The sequence below is a fragment of the Danio rerio genome, chromosome 15, assembly GCF_049306965.1.
Source record: "Danio rerio strain Tuebingen ecotype United States chromosome 15, GRCz12tu, whole genome shotgun sequence".
Classification (NCBI taxonomy): Eukaryota; Metazoa; Chordata; class Actinopteri; order Cypriniformes; family Danionidae; genus Danio; species Danio rerio.
This window is the reverse complement of record NC_133190.1, coordinates 50416061-50437500: the sequence shown is the minus strand read 5'-3', so window position 1 is coordinate 50437500 and position 21440 is coordinate 50416061. Positions and strand designations below refer to the sequence as shown.

The 21440-nt window shown below is 39.9% G+C and overlaps 2 protein-coding genes and 1 long non-coding RNA gene across 4 annotated transcripts in view; 1 reads left to right on the top strand and 2 right to left on the bottom strand.

The window, feature by feature from the left end:
• Positions 1-623, bottom strand: part of zgc:153039 — a 67899-nt gene extending 67276 nt beyond the window's left edge. For both annotated transcript variants that reach the window (NM_001430896.1, NM_001076636.2), the window contains 1 exon segment: positions 347-623. In NM_001430896.1, the coding sequence (NP_001417825.1) occupies positions 347-584 (238 nt within the window). In that variant the 5' untranslated portion in view covers positions 585-623.
• A 2641-nt stretch (positions 624-3264) lies between these two features.
• Positions 3265-14929, bottom strand: LOC141377946 (uncharacterized). Its single transcript, XR_012391138.1, has 2 exons — positions 13260-14929; positions 3265-6303 (listed from the first exon to the last, which is right to left on the bottom strand). It is a non-coding gene; the product is annotated as an uncharacterized lncRNA (long non-coding RNA).
• On the top strand, positions 5331-13930 carry LOC137487689 (uncharacterized). Its single transcript, XM_073924150.1, has 4 exons — positions 5331-6270; positions 7824-7871; positions 10593-10796; positions 13300-13930. The coding sequence occupies exons 1-4, from the start codon at positions 5331-5333 to the stop codon at positions 13779-13781; spliced, it is 1674 nt and encodes a 557-aa protein (XP_073780251.1). The 3' UTR covers positions 13782-13930.
• Positions 14930-21440: the final 6511 nt, after the last annotated feature.

Below are 21440 nucleotides of genomic sequence, written 5' to 3'. Positions count from 1 at the left end.
TCACTAAATGGAGCTCTTCTTCACACAGTTAACTAAATCTCAACATTTAGCTCAATGTAATGACGGATAAGTTAGTTAATTGTTAATAAAAAATAATCCAAAGAAAAAAAAATGACCTAAATCATTAAACGGAGCTCTTTCTTTCACTTAAGTTTCAAATTTTACACAGACAGAAAGTTTGTATGGTTGTTAGCTGTAAAATATATTCAATAAATCAAAATCAACACATGAAGCTCTTCTCTTTCATAAAAGTTCATTACACACACACACACACAACTAAAACTCTACATTTCACGCACTACACGGACAGTCAGTCATCTAGTTAGTGCACTAGTTAGTGTCTCACCTATCCTCAGGAACACCACCACGCTGAACATAGACAGCAGTGTCGGGATCACCACGCCGAAGAAAGTGTTGAGTTTGGGCGGCTGCGCGGCGGCGGGATTCCGGGCTCCGGGTCTCCGGCTCCGCGTGTCCGGCTCTTCATGGCCGGCGCTCGCGGTCTGCCGGTGCTCCCGAGGCTCCCCGGGCTCGTGCCCGCTCGCCGAGAGCCGGTAATGCAGCAGCGGGGTCCGTTCAGACATGACGCCGAGATTCAGGCTTCCTTCTCCGGCTGCGGTCACATGACAGTCTGTGTTTACAGCAGAGAGTCACATGACACACTGAGGCAGCAGCCAATCAGCGGCCGCCAAACAACAATACAGCTCTATCTGTGATTCATTAATGTAGATGCACTGGAATGCAAAGTCTGTGGAAGCCCGTTTCCGTCACTTAAAATAAAATAAAAATGAATAGACATATATTAAAAAACTAAATAAAAAAAAGAAATAAAAAAATTTATATATATATATATATATATATATATATATATATATATATATATATATATATATATACATATATTTATATATATATATATATATATATATATATATATACATATATTTATATATATATATATATATATATATATATATATATATATATATATATATATATATATATATATATATATATATATATATATATATATATATATATTACGACACTACAAAAGCTGCTGTTTTTGTCTTGTCCAAATATCTAAAAGTTCTTAAATCAGGCTGCATTTTCTAGACAAGTAAAATCATTGTCTTGTTTTCAGAAATAATTACACCTATTACACAAAAAATACTTTTATAAGGGGTTTAAACACAGTTGTGCAGCAATAGTCTGTAAATATCTCCAAGCCTCTAATAGTAATCATGAATTAATTGTGTTTGTAATAATCAGACTTGATGCAGAAACACTTTGATTGACATTCTTCCTTTGTACGTAGGCTATCATCAGAGGAAGAAAGCCCCGCCCACTAGTACCCACCCCCCTCCCCTCATTAGCATAAACAGCAGCCCTGAGTGAGAAGCAGCCGTCTGTCCATTAGCCATTAGAGTGTTTGACTTTAATGTTAGGGTTTCCTAGCCATAGAGCCATAGCCATTGCTGCCCCCCTAGTTCTAGTGAACTGAAACAGTGTCAGTCCAGTTCAGTTTAGTTCAGTTCAGTGTGGTTTAATTCTTACTGCTGAAAGTTCAAACACTGAAGAGCAAATCCATGGATGCGCAGCTCTACCGATCCCTAACCAAGCAAGCCAGAGGCAATAATGGAGGAAAATTTGACCAAAGTCAATTCGCCAATTGACCAAAGTGAAGGAAAGACCAAAACCGAAAAGAAACCAGGCTCAGGTCATGACCATTTCTCCTCTGATCAATCTTCTTGTGCAGAGCTGCAGGCATGGAGAAGCTGCAGGTGTGAGTAGGTCACCTACGGGGTGTTTAGACGGGCCCACAGGATCAATGCGGAGACTTGTCTGTCACTGGGGTCTTTCAGGAACCAGTCTCAAGCTCTCCACTCCTCCATGACCACCACAGCATCAGCTCAGGATACGGCCTGGTCCAGGATTATGGAGACCTTGGCATCATCTCTTCACAGGTCTTGGATCACATCAATAGCACTGCACATTCTCTAGAGACTTGGGGATGAGTATTCATGCAGTACAAGCTCCTTTGTTTTATCTATATCTATACTTATCTATAGAAACTACCACAATCAATATGAAACTACTGAAGCACTGGTTATACATATATTTTGCCTTCAGAACTGCCTCAATCCTTCATGGCAGAGATTCAGCAAGCTACTGGAAATATTCCTCAGAGATTTTCCTCCATATTGTCATGATAGCATCACACAGTTGCTGCAGATTTGTCGGCTGCACATCCATGATGCCAATCTCCCGTTCCACCACATCCCAAAGCTGCTCTATTGGATTGAGCTCTGGTGACTGTGGAGGCCATTTGAGTACAGTGAACTCATCGTCATGTTCAAGAAACCAGTCTGAGATGATTGAGCTTTACGACATGCTGCGTTATCCTGCTGGAAGTAGCCATCAGAAGATGGAGACACTGTGCTCATAAAGGGATGGACATGGTCAGCAGCAATACTCAGGTAGGCTGTGGCGTTGATGCTCAATTGGTACTAATGGACCCAAAGAAAATCTCCCCCACACCATTACACCACCACCACCAGCCTGAACCGCTGATACAAGGCAGGATGATCCATGCTTTCATGTTGTCTGAGCCGAGCATCCGAATGTGTCAGCAGAAATGGAGACTCATCAGAGCAGCAACGTTTCTCCAATCTTCTATTGTCCAGTTTTGGTGAGTCTGTGTGAATTGTAGCCTCAGTTTCCTGTTCTTAGCTGACAGGAGCGGCACCCGGTGTGCTCTTCTGCTGCTGTAGCCCATCCGCCTCAAGGTTGGCCGTGTTGTGTGTTCAGAGATGCTCTTCTGCAGAGCTCGGTTGTAACGAGTGCTTATTTGAGTTACTGTTGCCTTTCTATCAGCTGGAACCAGTCTGGCCATTCTCCTCTGACCTCTGGCCTCATCAACAAGACATTTGCGCCCACAGAACTGCCGCTCACTGGATACTTCCTCTTTGTCGGAGCATTCTCTGTAAAGCCTAGAGATGGTTGTGCATGAAAATCCCAGTAGATCAGCAGTTTCTGAAATACTCAGAGCAGCCTGTCTGGCAGCAACAACCATGCCACGTTCAAAGTCTCTTAAATCCCCTTTCTTCCCCATTCTGATGCTCACTCTGAACTGCAGCAGATTTTGTGTTATGTGATTGGCTGATTAGAAATTTACATTAATGAGCAGTTGGACAGGTGTACCTAATAAAGTGGCCTGTGTGTGTGTGTGTGTATATATTTTTTTCCCACTCAAACACAAGATTTAGTATAATAAATTGTTTAATATTTGCTGTAATATGATATGGATAGTTTACAGTCAGATTGCAGCGTTTTGAAAGATTCTTTCAGATTTAATCTGCAAGACAAACACAGTTAAAGTCTTCTTCAGGTCTGTGCCTGCTCTTCATTCCAGTTTATCCACTTCATAAAGGAGGAACGGCAATAAATTAATCTGTCTGTGTGTGTGTGTGTGTGTGTGTGTGTGTGTGTGTGTGTGTGTGTGTGTGTATGGGTGTGTTTGTATAACGGTGTGTGTGTTGTAATGTTTCTGTATCATGTGTGTTTTGTGTGTGTATCATGTGTGCTGCCCACAGGTGTTTGTAGATTTGTGTGTGTGTCTGTTTATGTGTGTGTGTGAGAGAGAGAGTGTGTATAAGTGTGTCTGAACATGTCTGCTTCAGTGTGTGTGTGTCTGTGTGTGAGAGAGAGAGAGTGTATGAGTGTCTCTGTTGAAGTGTGTGTGTCTCTGTCATCTGTATATGGGGTGCAGGGCTGGTCGCCATGCCAACCACAAGCAATGGAGAGCCTCATAAAGAGAGCGTCTGCGTTTGCCTCTCTGTTTTCTCCACCTCCGTCTCTCCTTTCTCTCCGTCTCTGCTTCCGTCTGCTGTTCTCCGGGATCTGATGCTGCAGACGGAGTGATTCTGCAGGATTTTCCGCTCTAGATGTTGATGGCTGGTGTTTGTCCGCTGTGTCGTCGCTGTTTTGATGTCGCTCTGATTCTGCCATGTTCTCACACTCTCTGCGGCCGCTGCATCGCTGAGGGGGTGTGGCTTAATCAGGGTGGGGGCAGGGATAAGGGAGTGGCCTCGATACATGAGGATAGAGTCAGTGGATTGACCTTACTACATGAGGGCGGAGTCAAGGGAGTGACTTCAACATATAAAGGTGGATCTGTGGGTGTGGCGTCTAACTCTAAAGGCGGAGTCAAGGCAGTGACTTCAATACATGAGGGGGGAGTCAGTGGAGTGACCTCAACAACTGGAGGCGGAGCTGTGGGTGTGTCCTCCAACTCTAAATGTGGAGTTAAAGGAGAAAACTCAACACCTGGAGGCGGAGCTGTGGGTGTGTCCTCTAACTCTAAATGTGGAGTTAAGGAGGAAAACTCAACACCTGAAGGCGGAGCTGTGGGTGTGTCCTCCAACTATAAATGTGGAGTTAAAGGAGAAAACTCAACACCTGGAGGCGGAGCTGTGGGTGTGTCATATGTATATAAAGGTGGAGTCAAAGCAGAAAACTCAACACATGGAGGAGGAGTCAGTGGAGTGACCTCTCTACATGGGGGTGGAGTAAGGGGAGTGACCTTAACAGAAGGAGGCGGAGTCAGTGAAGTAAATTTAACATATGAAGGCAGAGCTGTGGGTGTGTCATCTATCTGTAAAGGTGGAGTCACTGGAGTGATTTCAACCCATGGAGGCGGAGTCATGGGAGTGACTTCAACCCGTGGAGGCGGACTCAGTGAAGTGACCTCAACACATAAAGGCGGAGTCAGTGGAGTGATCTCAAAACATGAGGGCAGAGTCAGTGAAGTGACCTCAACACATGAGGGCGGGGTCAGTGAAGTGACCTCAAGACATGAAGGCGGAGTCAGTGGGGAGACCTCAACATCTGGAGGCAGATCTGTGGGTGTGTCCTCCAACTCTAAATGTGAAGTTAAGAGAGAAAACTCAACAACTGGAGGCGGAGCTGTGGGTGTGTCCTCCAACTCTAAATGTGGAGTTAAGAGAGAAAACTCAACAACTGGAGGCGGAGCTGTGGGTGTGTCCTCCAACTCTAAATGTGAAGTTAAGGGAGAAAACTCAACACCTGGAGGCGGAGCTGTGGGTGTGTCATATGTATATAAAGGCGGAGTCAAAGCAGAAAACTCAACACATGGAGGAGGAGTCAGTGGAGTGACCTCTCTACATGGGGGTGGAGTAAGGGGAGAGACCTTAACAGAAGGAGGCGGAGTCAGTGAAGTGAATTTAACATATGAAGGAGCTGTGGGTGTGTCATCTATCTGTAAAGGTGGAGTCACTGGAGTGATTTCAACCTATGGAGGCGGAGTCATGGGAGTGACTCCAACCCATGGAGGAGGAGTCAGTGAAGTGACCTCAACACATAAAGGCGGAGTCAGTGGAGTGACCTCAAAACATGAGGGCAGAGTCAGTGAAGTGACCTCAACACATGAGGGCGGGGTCAGTGAAGTGACCTCAAGACATGAAGGTGGAGTCAGTGGGGAGACCTCAAACCATGCAGGTGGAGCTGTAGGTTTGTCATCTGAATCTAAAGGCGGAGTCAAAGGAGTGACTTCAATGCAAGAGGGTGGAGTCAGTGGAGTGATATCAACATGTGGAGGCGGAGCTGTAGGTTTGTCATTTGAATCTAAAGGCGGAGTCAAGGGAATGACTTCAGCACTTGGAGGTGGGGTCAGTGGAGTGACTTTAAAAAATGGGGGCGGAGCGATGGGTGTGTCATCTGACTCTAAAAGCCGGGTCAAAGAAGAGAACTCAACACATGGAGGCAGAGCTGTAGGTGTATCCTATTGTTTTAAAGGCGGAGCCAAGGAAATGTCCTCTACAGTTGAGGGCAGAATCAGGGGAGTGACTTTACCATATGGAGGCGGAAATGTGGGTGTGTCATCTGAATCTAAAGACGGAGTCAAGAAAGAGATCTCAACACATAGAGGCGGAGCTGTGGGTGTGTCCTCTTGTTCTGAAGGCGGAGCCAAGAAAGTATCCTCTGCATCTGAGTGGGAAGCCAAGGCAGTGACTTCACCACATGGAGGCGGGGCTGTGGGTGTGTCCTCTGACTATAAAGGCGGACTCAAAGGAATGACTTCACCACATGAGGGCGGAGTCAGGGGCGTGTCTTCTGTCTGCGCAGTTCTTTGTCCGAGCTGTCATCACAGTGTTGAGCTGCCATGCTTCGACTGGTCGTCTGCCCTGACTTGTTTGCCCTTTGACCCCACAGTAAAAGGGATGTTTGAGGGTCAGAGCTGGGATACGGGTGAGTCTTCTGCATATTCTCCTGTATGTATTTCTGCAAAACAGCATGTGCAAACATTAGCTGCAAATGAAATATATATCTAGTTATTAATATTTAAATGGATGAACATTTGCTCCTGCATTTGATAGTTTAAAATTACACTAATTATGAATTCCAAATGCATTTTATACACACTATTTAGCTCGATAATAACAATAATTATTATTTTAGTCTTATTAAAAAGTGTGCAATGTAACCCCACCGGTCCTACGCCACCCAAACCACTCTGAGCTGGTATCAAACCCGCGACCTTTCGCATGGGAGTCAGATGCTCTAACAAGGAAGCTAAAAGCCATGGTCTCTGGCAATTGTCGCTAGAGCAGCTTTAGAGGTCAGAGGAGTGAGGTTTACCTGCACAGCGCACACTAGCTGGCCTCTGTTACACTCACCCCCCTAAACCTCACTTCCATCCAGGTCACGGCACTAATGTAACCCCGCCGGTGCTACACTACCCAACCCGGCCTTTCGCATGGGAGTCAGTTGCTCTAACAAGGAGGCAAAGGACCATGACCTCTAGCATCTGTCACTAGAGCAGCTTTAGAGGTCAGAGTGAGGTTTACCTGCACAGCACCAACTACCTGGCCTCCGCTACACCTTCATACGAAAATGTTTGAGCACCTCTGGTTTAGATCAAGAATTACTTTTATTTGAACACTTTTATAATTATTATTACTGCAAATTACTATACCTGTACTGTGCAGTACATATATTACACTGCTTGCTATTCACTGACAACAATGTGCTGTAATTATATATTATATTATTATCGATTATTATTAGTAGTAGTAGTACTAGTAGTAGTAATATTAATTGTACTATAACTACAAAAGCAATGACAATATGGTATCATCGTGCATTTTAAGTCAATATTTTTGCATCCAGATTGCATGAACTGCATTTAAAGTATTTATTATGTACAAATAAATGTATTATTATTTGTAATTTAAGGAAATTTGCTGTGTAATTTTAATTAGGATTATATACTTTTATTATTATAATCTTTTATTCGTTCATTTTTTTTCCTTCGGTTTCGCCACAGCGGAATGAACCACCAACTATTCCAGCATATGTTTTACACAGCGGATACCCTTCCAGCTGCAATTCAGTACTGGGAAACACCCATACACACTCATTCACACACACACACCCATACACTACGGCCAACTTAGTTCATCAATCCCCCTATAGCGCATGTGTTTGGACTGTGGGGGAAACCGGAGCACCCGGAGGAAACCCACACCAGCACAGGGAGAACATGCAAACTCCACACAGAAACACCAACTGACCGAACTGAGACTCGAACCAGCGACCTTCTTGCTGTGAGGTCACAGTGATAACCACTGAGCCACCGTGACACTCTAACCTTTTATTATTATTGATGTTTTTGTTGTTATTTATTGATGATCTGCTTTAACATTAAAACCCTGTGAAGTCCTTAAAGCTTCAGTAAACACAAGCATGTGTAAATGAATGAGTGAGCTGTTTATGTTGTCATTACGCTCTCTGTCCTCCAGATGGCAGTGCAGATCTTTCTGAAGAGGAAATGCAGCAATCTGTATCAGGCGAGTCATTTACAGTACAACAACACAGCACTGCATACTAAACACTACACACAACCCACTGTACACTACACACAATAGACACTGGACACACTATAGACTACACACTACACAACAGGCTTCACACTACACAACACACACTACAGACTATAAAATACACAATACACACTACATACTACAAACTAAACACTACACAAATCCATTGTACACTACACAATATACTGTGCACTACACACTATACCACAGGCTTCAAACGACAATGCACTATACAATACACAGTACACATTACACACTACCCATTATACACTATACGCTACACACTATAGACTGCACACTATACAACAGGCTTCACACTATACACCTTACACCTCACACACTATACAATACACACTACACACAACACAATATACTACATACTACACACTATACACTACACAATATGCTACATACTACACACAACATAATATACTACAATACACTACATAATATACAATACACAACACAGTACACACTACACACAACACAATATACTACATACTACACAATAAACACTACACGACACGATATACTACACAATACACTACAAAGTACACACTACACACAACACAATATACAACATACTACACAATACACACTACACACAACACAATATACTACACAATAAACACTACACAACACGATATACTACATACTACACAATAAACACTACACAACACGATATACTCCACAATACACTACAAAGTACACACTACACACAACACAATATACAACATACTACAAAATACACACTACACACAACAAAATATACTACATACTATACAATACACACTACACACAACAAAATATACTACATACTACACAATACACACTACACACAACACAATATACTACACAATACACTACACAGTACAAACAACACAATATATTACATACTACACACTACACACACTACAATATACTACATACTGCACAATACACACTACATACAACAAAATATACTACACAAAACACACTACACACAACAAAATATACTACATACTACACAATACACACTATATACAACACAATATACTAAATACTACACACTACACACACTACAATATACTACATACTACACAATGCATAATACATACAACACAATATATTACAAACTACACAATACACACTACACACAACACAATATACTACACACTACACACACTACAATATACTACACACAACACAATATACTACATACTACACAATACACACTACACACAACACAATATACTACATACTACACACTATACACTACATAATATGCTACATACTACACACAACATAATATACTACAATACACTACATAATATACAATACACAACACAGTACACACTACACACAACACAATATACTACATACTACACAATAAACACTACACAACACGATATACTACACAATACACTACAAAGTACACACTACACACAACACAATATACAACATACTACACAATACACACTACACACAACAAAATATACTACATACTACACAATACACACTACACACAACACAATATACTACACAATAAACACTACACAACACGATATACTACATACTACACAATAAACACTACACAACACGATATACTCCACAATACACTACAAAGTACACACTACACACAACACAATATACAACATACTACACAATACACACTACACACAACAAAATATACTACATACTACACAATACACACTACACACAACACAATATACTACACAATACACTACACAGTACAAACAACACAATATATTACATACTACACACTACAATATACTACATACTACACAATACACACTACATACAACAAAATATACTACACACTACACACACTACACACAACAAAATATACTACATACTACACAATACACACTATATACAACACAATATACTAAATACTACACACTACACACACTACAATATACTACATACTACACAATGCACAATACATACAACACAATATATTAAAAACTACACAATACACACTACACACAACACAATATACTACATACTACACACTAAACACACTACAATATTCTACAAACTACACAATACACACTACACACAACACAATATACTACATACTACACACTAAACACACTACAATATTCTACAAACTACACAATACACACTACATACAACACAATATACTACAAACTACACAATACACACTACACACAACACAATATACTGCACAATATACTACATACAACAAAATATACTATATACTACATACTACACACACTACAATACACTACATACTACACACTACAACAACAAAATATACTACATACTACACAATACACACTACACACAACACAATATACTACATACTACACACTACACACACTAAAATATACTACATACTACACAATACACACTACATACAACACAATATACTACATACTACACACTACACACGCTACAATATACTACATACTACACACTACACACGCTACAATATACTACATACTACACAATACACACTACATACAACAAAATATATACTACATACTACACAATACACATTTCACTACATACAGCACACCGTAAATATGTAATATGATATAATAAACAGTATAATATTAGGCTGTATTATTGTCACATGACCTCTACATGTTATTTATTACTAACATATAAATAATAATAATAGCAATAAATCGTGTGTGTGTGTGTGTCCCACATGCGCAGGTCTGCTGTTCACTCTGGACTCATCCTGCTGTGATTCGCAGCTGCGCCTCTCAGGCTCCGCCCTCAGTGCGACCTTCAGTGGTCATGTGACCACAGCGTGTCAGGACAGTTGTGAGTTTGCGCAGGTGTGTGCGAGTGTGTCCGTCTGCAGAGGACAGTATTACTGGGAGGTGGACGTCTGCAACAGCGCCTGCTACAGGATCGGTGAGAGAACTGCATCTTACAGAAATGGGGCGTGTTCTTGAATGTGGGTGGAGCTTCAATCTCTCCAATTGATAGAGGGGAGACTCAAGCCTCGCCCCCATCTTCCACCACTTTAATGTATATAAAAATAAAATATAATTCAAAGTATTAATAAAAGTATAGCTAATAGTATATCAGTGTTGTTATAAAATAATGATTTTTATTTCTTAGACAAATTAGGCATAACTCTGAGGACATTTTTGTTTTTGTATTCAAAACATAAAACCGAAGATTATGACGGTATTTTATAGTTATTTTTACTTTTTATAGCTGTGCCCTGTATTTAAATTGTAATGCTTTAATATTTATCACTTATTAACTATTTATTATTTTGTTAAATAGTATTTTGCAGAAGAAATATAATACATTTCGGGCTCTATTTTAGCGATTTAAGCCCAAAGTCTAAAGCACATGGTGCAAAAGCATTAAGGGTGTGTCCAAAAAATCTGCTCTGCGCCCGGGCCATGGTCTAACAGGGCTGTGCTTATTCTCTTAATGAGTTCTGGGTGTGTTTGGAGCAGAACCTGCATTAAACCAATCAGAGTCTCGTCTCTCATTCCCTTTAAAGAGTCAGTTGCGTCTCTCCATGGTGCATTTGCTATTCACATGGCAGACTTTGTAAGAGTAAAAACTGAACGCTTCACTAGCGAGAAAACAGTTCAACAGAGCATCTGCAGCGCGAGGATAAAGAACGAGCCTCCTCCATTCAGCCTCTTTACTTTACTCCTTTACTTTACTCCTTTACTTTGGTGGAGTGAGGAAACGGTGGAAACTCTCTCCACTGAACACATCCATTAGCCCACATATTTAATCTCCTTTGTTAAGCTCAGAGATTTGTGTCTAAACTATTTCTAAATTCAGTTCTGATCTCCAGCAGAGGAATAAATGAACAATAAAATGAAGTGTGGTCAGAAAACTGAGTTATATCCAAACAAACGTCCTGCTCTTATCCACATATGCTGAAGCAGACGTCTCCAAAATGTTTCCCAGTACTGGGAAACACCCATACACACTCATTCTCATGCTGCGTTCACACCAGACGCAGCACATGCGTCAAGCGCGAGTGATTTACATATTAAGTCAATGCAAACGCGCGAATAGACATCCTGCGGCGCGATACGCGCGAATGGTGCGGCGCGAATGACGAGAATTGCGCGGTGCGTATGGCGCGAATTGAGCGTTTTGCGCATTTGACGTGCTTAATGTGCGTTTCGCGCGAATCACTCGCGTTCGAAAATCTGAACTTCAGCGGACATTCGCGCCGCATTAACCAATCAGGAGCTTGCTCTTGTGGGGGCGTGATTGTGATGTATCGCCTGTTGTCGGTGTCCCAGGAGAAATCCCCCAGCAGACACCGACAAGAAGTTCATCAAACTGGGCTGGGCTCAGTCAGAAGCACAGCTGAAAACCTCCATCAGCCAGGCTCAGTTTCTGGAGGAGTCTATGAGCTTAAAGAGCTGGATGCACCTCTGAAAGGATGTAGTGGACTCAGACACAGTTCTAAACGTATCGACACTGTTTATCATCCTTCATAAAGCACATAAACACTGTTATTTTCTTCATAAAATCCATGTTAGCCCTTTAGCTATGAAGCTAGAGTCACGGGGCAGACAGAAGCCCTGCCCATCACGCGAATCAGCGTCTGTTCTGAAGTGAATTTGACACGCGAATGAAGCGGGGTTTGATGCGCGAATAGCACGATTTATCCGCACGTTCCGCTTCTGGCGTGAACACAGCATTACACACACACACACACACACACACACACACACACATCTACTACAGTCAATTTAAATCAGTTCCCCTATAGCGCATGTGTTTGGACTGTGGGGGAAACCGGAGCACCTGGATGAAACCTACGCCAACATAGGAGAACATGCAAACTCCACACAGAAATGCCAACTAAACCAGTCAGGGCTCGAACCAGCGACCTTCTTGCTGTGAGGCGATTGTGTTGCCCAATGCACCGGCAAGATACCCCTAAATTATATGATGTAATTATTATTTAAAAGTTATTCTAAATAGATTTTTTACAGAGTTAATATATAACTTTATATATTCATTCATTTATATATTTATATTAAATTCAATTTATTTTATACATGAATTCAGTTTTATCTATTTTTTAAATCATTTTAATTAATTTCCCTTTAATTTAACAAAAATTTAAAAAAAAACTAAAAGTAAAAATAAATAAATAACATTTAAAATGTAATCAAAACTCTATAGACATTTTTAAAATAATTAATTAAAAACTCAACTCTAAAAGGAAAATGACAACTAAATTTAAACCAATACTAACTGAAAATTATTACATGAAAATATCATTGTAGATGTCAAAATATAAATCAAGCAAAAGCATTTCCTTTGTGTTATCATTCATGTAATTCATATAATAATAAATCAGATAAAATCCAGATCTACCTTGTTGTGTAACGACTTTCTCCTCCTATTGGTTCCTCAGGAGTGACATCATCAAGTGATGGGCGTGGCTGGTGGCTGGAGAGGCGTGGCTCTGCATATCACACAGTGTTTGATGGACGTCGTGAGCTCCTCCCCTCCATCCCCCCTCAGCTGAAAACAGTGGGCGTGTTCTTGAATGTGGGCGGAGCTTCAATCACTTTCCACAATTCTGTCACTCAAGAGTTTCTAGCCGCAATCCCCGCCCACTTCAGCATCCCCCTCCGTCCTGCTCTTCAGTTGGCCGAGGGGAGACTCAAGCTCCGTCCTGGTCTGCCTCCGCCCAATCACGTGTTTCTCTGCTACAGCTCGGCCTATCGGGGTCCAGGAGGGGCGGGGCCGGGGCGCTGGAGGCGGGATGTGTGTTTTGGCTCAGTAAGAGCCGTAATTCAGAAATTTGAGCAGATTTGCAGTGTTTCAGACTCAGATTCTGGACTGGTGTCCACCGTTAGCTCACTTTCTGAACACAACAACAGCACTGAATGACTCTGAAAAACACTGTACGTTAAAACCACACATTCACTGCACACAATTTATTCTGTGTTCATACTTACGTTTGCTTTATTATATTCAGAAACTGTGTGTCCAAGTTAATGCCTTTTGAATGGTTATTTAATATTAAATAAATATTGATGTGACTGAAATGCTGTAACCAAAGATGCCACACAACACTGACTAATATATATATTTAGGCGACGCAGTGGGTAGCACATTCGCCTCACAGCAAAAAGGTCGCTGGTTCGAGCCTCGGCTCAGTTGGCGTTTCTGTGTGGAGTTTGCATGTTCTCCCTGCGTTCGCGTGGGTTTCCTCTGGGTGCTCCGGTTTCCCCCACAGTCCAAAGACATGTGGTACAGGTGAATTGGGTAGGCTAAACTGTCCGTAGTGTATGAGTGTGTGTGTTAATGTTTCCCAGAGATGGGTTGCGGCTGGAAGGGCATGGGCAGCGTAAAAACTTGCTAGATAAGTTGGCGGTTCATTCCGCTGTGGCGACCCTGGATTAATAAAGGGACTAAGCCGACAAGAAATATGAATGAATGAACGAAATAAATACCATAAATTGGACATATTAGTCAAGTGATCAATGTCAAATTATTGTTAAAAAGTGTATATATACATATATATAAGCTCAAAAATAAAAAACACTATATTATAAACTTAGATTTATTAAAAACATATTTACAAAGTAAATACAATTATTGGGATAAATTAATATATATAAAGTAATAATAAAATGGAGGCATGATGGTTCAGTGGTTAGCCCTGTCGCCTGTCAGCAAGAAGGCCGCTGGTTTGACTCCCGGCTGGGTCAGTTGGTGTTTATTTGTGGATATTTTAGAAACTGCTGATCTACTGGGATTTTCACGCACAACCATCTCTAGGCTTTACAGAGAATGCTCCGACAAAGAGGAAATTTCCAGTGAGCGGCAGTTCTGTGGGCGCCAATGCCTTGTTGATGAGGTCAGAGGTCAGAGGAGAATGACCAGACTAGTTCCAGCTGATAGAAAGGCAACAGTAACTCAAATAAGCACTCGTTACAACCGAGCTCTGCAGAAGAGCATCTCTGAACACACAACACGGCCAACCTTGAGGCGGATGGGCTACAGCAGCAGAAGAGCACACCGGGTGCCGCTCCTGTCAGCTAAGAACAGGACACTGAGGCTACAATTCACACAGACTCACCAAAACTGGACAATAGAAGATTGGAGAAACGTTGCTGCTCTGATGAGTCTCCATTTCTGCTCACACATTCGGATGCTCGGCTCACAATTTGGCCTCAACAGCATGAAAGCATGGATCATCCTGCCTTGTATCAGCGGTTCAGGCTGGTGGTGGTGGTGTAATGGTGTGGGGGAGATTTTCTTTGGGTGCATTAGTACCAATTGAGCATCAACGCCACAGCCTACCTGAGTATTGCTGCTGACCATGTCCATCCCTTTATGAGCACAGTGTCTCCATCTTCTGATGGCTACTTCCAGCAGGATAACGCAGCATGTCATAAAGCTCAATCATCTCAGACTGGTTTCTTGAACATGACGATGAGTTCACTGCACTCAAATGGCCTCCACAGTCAGCAGAGCTCAATCCAATAGAGCGGCTTTGGGATGTGGTGGAACGGGAGATTGGCATCATGGATGTGCAGCCGACAAATCTGCAGCAACTGTGTGATGCTATCATGACAATATGGAGCAAAATCTCTGAGGAATATTTCCAGTAGCTTGCTGAATCTCTGCCACGAAGGAATTAGACAGTTCTGAAGTCAAAAGGGGGTCCAACCCGGTACTAGTGAGGTGTACCTAATAAAGTGGCATATATCATTTATCAAAAACATTTTTTGTAAATTATTTTATACTATAATCTATTATATTGATTTCTGAAGGATCATGTGACTGTGAAGACTGCAGTAGTGATGCTAAAATTCAGCTTTTCATCACAGATATAAATTACACTCCGCTATATGCACACAGAAGACAGGTATAATGAAGAGTAATAATATTTCAAGATTTTTACCGTGATTTTGATCAGACGAATCCAACAATGCTCTTTTAAAGAGATTAAAACCCAAACTCTTCTTCCCCGGCAAGGTGAGAAAACAAACGCAGTGTCTTCAGTCCACCATGTGGGGGTCCTCTGTCTCACTGCAGGGTTAATTGTGCGCACATTTGCACATTAAATGAGTACTTCTGTCTGTTAGTGAGGTGCGAGCTTCATCTGTTCCACATATTATTCCATTATCACCCTGGAAAACGACCAGAGAAAGCCTGCTCACAGCAAATGCTGCTGGAAATGCAAACAGGCTCAGGTGTGTGTGTGTGTGTGTGTGTGTGTGTGTGTGTGTTTGCTTTTCTCTGTGTATATGTGTGTGTTGAGTACAACTAAAATTTTACTGAAGCTCAGAGAATGTTTTTATTCATTCATTTTCTTTTCGGCTTAGTCCCTTTATTAACCAGGGGTCGCCACAGCGGAATGAACCAGCAACTTATCCAGCATATGTTTTACGCAGGGGATGCCCTTTCAGCTGCAACCCATCACTGGGAAACATTCATGCACACCCATTCACACACATACACTATGGACAATTTAGCCTACTCATTTCACCTGTACCACATGTCTTTGGACTGTTTCCCGAAGGAAACCCACACAAACGCAGGGAGAACATGCAAACTTCACACAGAAACGCCAACTGACCCAGCCGAGGCTCGAACCTGCGACCTTCCTGCTGCGAGGCGAACGTGCTACCCACTGTGCCACCATGCAGCCCTAGAGAATGAAGGATAATTACCACGGTTCTCATTTATTATAGGGCAATATTAATATACACCATGGTTCTGAATCATTCCAAAACATTTCATAGTCATCACATGTTTATTTTAGCTCGCTCTACGCAATTATCATTTGATTTAAATTGCCCATTTAACGTAAAATGAAAAATGAAGGTAAATAATAGTTTTTTGTAACCATACAGTCAAGTACAATATATTAATTAGTAATAGGCTATACTGTACAGTAATGAATGCTCCAGCATACTGTAGTATTAACTATAGTGAACTGGTACATTCAGTACATTTAATAAGTACATTTAGTTTTTTAGTATACAGTAAACTGTGGTGTATTGTAGCGTAACATACCCTATAAAACAACATTTGGTCATTTGTTTATATTACTGTAGGTGTTACCAACTGTAGCAACTGTAGAATCACCACCACAGATCAATTACTAAAGTTGTTGTGTTGCCATAGCAACTGTAGAATCACAACAAATCAGTTACTAAAGTTGTTGTTACCAGTAGAATCACCACAACAGATTAAGTACTAAAGTTGCTGTGTTACTATAGCAACTGTAGAATCACCCCAACAAATAAGTTATTAAAGTTGTTACCGTAGCAACTTTAGAATCACAACAAATCAGTTACTATAGTTGTCGTGTTACCATAGCAACTATAGAATCACAAAAATCAGTTACTAAAGTTGTTGTTACCATAGTAACTATAGAATCACCCCAACAAATCAGTTACTAAAGTTGTTGTGTTACCATAGAAACTGTAGAATTACCCCAACAAATCAGTTAGTAAAATTGTTGTTACCATAGCAACTATAGAATCACCCCAACAAATCAGTTAATAAAGTTGTTACCATAGCAACTATATGTCACCACAACAGATCAATTACTAAAGTTGTCGTTACCATAGTAAATGTAGAATCACCACAACAGATCATATACTACATTTGATGTGTTACCATAGCAACTGTAGAATCACAACAGATCATATGCTATATTTGATGCGTTACCATAGCAACTATAGAATCACCACAACAGATCATATACCATATTTGATGCGTTACCATAGCAACTGTAGAATCACCCCAACAAATCAGTTACTGAATTTGTTTTTACCATAGCAACAATAGAATCACCCCAACAAATCAGTTCCTAAAGTAGTTACCATAGCAACTATGTCACCACAACAGATCATATACTATATTTGATGCGTTACCATAGCAACTGTAGAATCACCCGAACAAATGAGTTACTGAAGTTGTTGTTACCATAGCAACTATAGAATCACCCCAACAAATCAGTTACTAAAGTTGTTACCATAGCAACCATATGTCACCACAACAGATCATATACTACATATGATGCGTTACCATAGCAACTATAGAATCAACACAACAGATCATATACTATATTTGATGCGTTACCATGGCAACTGTTGAATCACCACAACAGATTATATTCTACATTTGTTGTGTTACCATAGCAATTATAAAATCCCCACAGCAGATTATTTCAAGTATTTTACAATAATACGATTAAAAACACTAAAGATTTTCTTATAAATGACTCTGTAGTTTTTCTTGTGTTGGTCCTGGATGACTATATGACACTTAATTCAATTCAATTCAATTCAATTCAGCTTTATTTGTATAGCGCTTTTACAATGTAGATTGTGTCAAAGCAGCTTCACATAAATGGTCATAGTAACTGGAACAGTGTGGTTCAGTAACTGGAACAGTGTGGTTCAGGTTTTAGTGTTTAAGTTCAGTTCAGTTCAGTTTAGCTCAGTTCAGTGTGATTTAATCATTACTGAGAGTTCAAACACTGAAGAGCAAATTCATCGATGCGTAGCTCTACCAATCCTGAACCATGCGAGGCAGTGGCGACAGCGGAGAGGGAAAAAAAACTTCACCTGATGAGAGTGAAGAAAAAAAACCTTGAGAGAACCAGACTCAGTTGGGCACGACCATTTTAATTTCTCCGCTGGCCAAAAGCTTACTAGTTGAGAATGAAACAATAGCGCTGTCTTGTATGCTAGTATTTCAGCTATAGTCAGATTTCTTCAGCCCAGCGAAAGATAGAAACTCTTAAATCTGAATAAACACTCACTGACAGCTCGACTCTCATTATAAGGTGAGGTTCCTTTCGGCTTTTGCCTGAGAGCGACTTCATAACATCATCTGTTATCACCTCATGATGAAATGCAAAGAGCCCATGATCGACTGCTGATCGGTTCCCATTCTCAGCGGATGCGCGCGCAGGTGTGAAGCGCCATTAGTGTCAACGCACACCCAAAGCACCTCGTGTGTACCTGTGAACTCATTTCGGAAACGCTAATACACACACAGGCCATTTGCTGTGTATATTGTGATGTTTAGTTCTGTCTCACATGTCTGTTAACGGAGCATAATGAGACTATATAACACACACACATACGAACACACACACACATCTATGACGGTGAGAAACTCCATTACTGAAATGTAGTCATTATATGCAAAATAGACAAAGAAAGAAACGTTCATTCATTACACCTTCGATTGCATTGCAAAAAAGTATTATTCCATGCATTATAAATGGTAAAATAATGTTTTTACATAATTTGTAAAAAAAAAAATAATTTTATAAATAAAGTATAGAAAAATGCATGCATTTTATTTTAAAAACATAAAATACAATGCATAACTATAAAATGTGGACGAAAAAGTTAAATTTGTTATCATTATATGCATTATAAAAATAAAGTGTGTATTATATATAAATATGATATATTGTGCAAAAGAATCTTTAAAATGTATAGAAAAAAACAAACCATTTTTATTACGCTGTTTAGATACATTTAATTTAACCTAAAATGTCTTACAGTTTTTTTACTCAACCAAAACATTTAATCCATCCAAATATTTTTTTACAATGATAAATTCATAATCGTTTACCAGAAATAAAATGCATGCACATATAAAACAATATAGTAATAAAATGCGTTTGTTGCTAATCATTTCACAGCGCACATTGACTCGGAATAGTCAAATTATGAGATGTTTTTCCATAACAAGCGATTATAATTTAATAATAATACAAGTAAGCTGCATCCAGCCATATTTCTTTGACCCATATTAAGGTTAAAACGACCCAGCATTTTTACAGTAAAAGAATCAACAAATAATCTAATTTCCCACATTTAAGCAGCACTTTTCCTCTTTATGACACATTTTTTACCCTAAAAATTCTTCAAATTTCAACGCAAATTAAAAAGGCCCAGCACTGGGTTTGACCCATAATGGGTTAAAACAACCCAACAATTTTAAGAAGAATCAACAAATAGCTTTTATTTTCATTATAGCTCCTAATTCTGACAGATTTTTTAGACTCTAATGCTAAGTTATTTCAACCTAAATTAGAAAAGCACCCAATTTAGCGCAAATGTTAGAGATTATCCATATTTGGGTTGAAACGACCAAACTGTTTTTTTTAGAAGAATCAACGAATAGCCTTTTTTGTGCTAATTCTGACACATTTTTAGACTCTAATACTAAGTTATTTCAACCCAAATTATGGAAAAGCCCCAAATTTAATTCAATGTTTGAGTTTTAAAATGTTAAAATGACTCAATATTTATTTAGAATGAAAATAAAATCAATGAATAGTTTCTATTTTTATTTCTCCAGCATTTGAGCAACACTTTTCCTCTTTCCGACACATTTTTTTCTGGTTTATTTAACACAATGGTTGTGTTTGTCTATATTTTGACTCAATGTTTCACCCATATTTGTGTTAAAGTGACGCAGCATTTTTTCTTACAAGAAAAGAATCAACAAATAGCCTTCATTTAAAATAAATGTTCCCTTATTTTAGCCTCTTCCCCTTTTACATTTGATTAAAGAGTTAGTGTAAATTATTAACCCTCTAGTTTTGTGTCTATTGGTTTAGTTTTGTGGCATGTAGGGCTGTAATAATTGGTATAATATACAGTCAGAATGGTGGTTATCACAGAATAAACCCTTAAAACATTCAGCATATTCTGCACATTAGGTCTGTATCACTTACATAAAATATATTACAACTAATTTAAAAAATGTATTAGATACTCCTACAATGGAAAAACTTTTTTTGTTAGTTTATTTGCTGTTATGAATGATATATGTCGACTTCAGGTGTTAAAACTTACCAAAGTGACTTTTAATGACATAGTAAACCGTATATTGTATAAAAACTATATTTAGCAGAAATTTTTAAATAACATAAATGTTAATGGCAGTTTATTACGAGGCTTTCGCGCCTCCATTTCGCGCCTACAACAACAGTCCAAACAAAATAGCACTTATATTAAAAATGACTATTAAAAATTTAACTTTTCAGCATTAAAAGTTGAGCAAGGTCTCATAGTAGACATAGTAAGTACTACATAGTAACACAATTCAACAGCATACATGAAGGAAAAAACTTAACAAAATGGGGAAAACGGCTAATTAAGGGTAAAAGTGTACCGCGCCTTCATTGAGTAAAAGCCCGCGCGCGCGAAAATCAGCTTTAGGAGTTTCCTGAAGACAATATGGCTACGTGGTGTAGCATATTTCTAATCTAATGTGAGAGTGAAATGAGAACAAGTTGAATATCAGTGTGTGTGTCCTGTGTTCACCCTCGCTCCCCGCTGGACTTTATTGCGCTCGTCTTTCTCATGTATAGTGGCTCAATAGGCGCGTTTAACATCTGCATGCGGGCCCGCGGGGAACCGCAGCTTTCCGGATCCACTGTAATACGGGCCGCTCCGCGCTTTCGGACGCTTTTTATTAGTTTGTTATTTTATTATTCCATTATCCGCAATCATTTAGAGCCTTTCAAACCCTGCTGAGGGGAAATGACCCCAT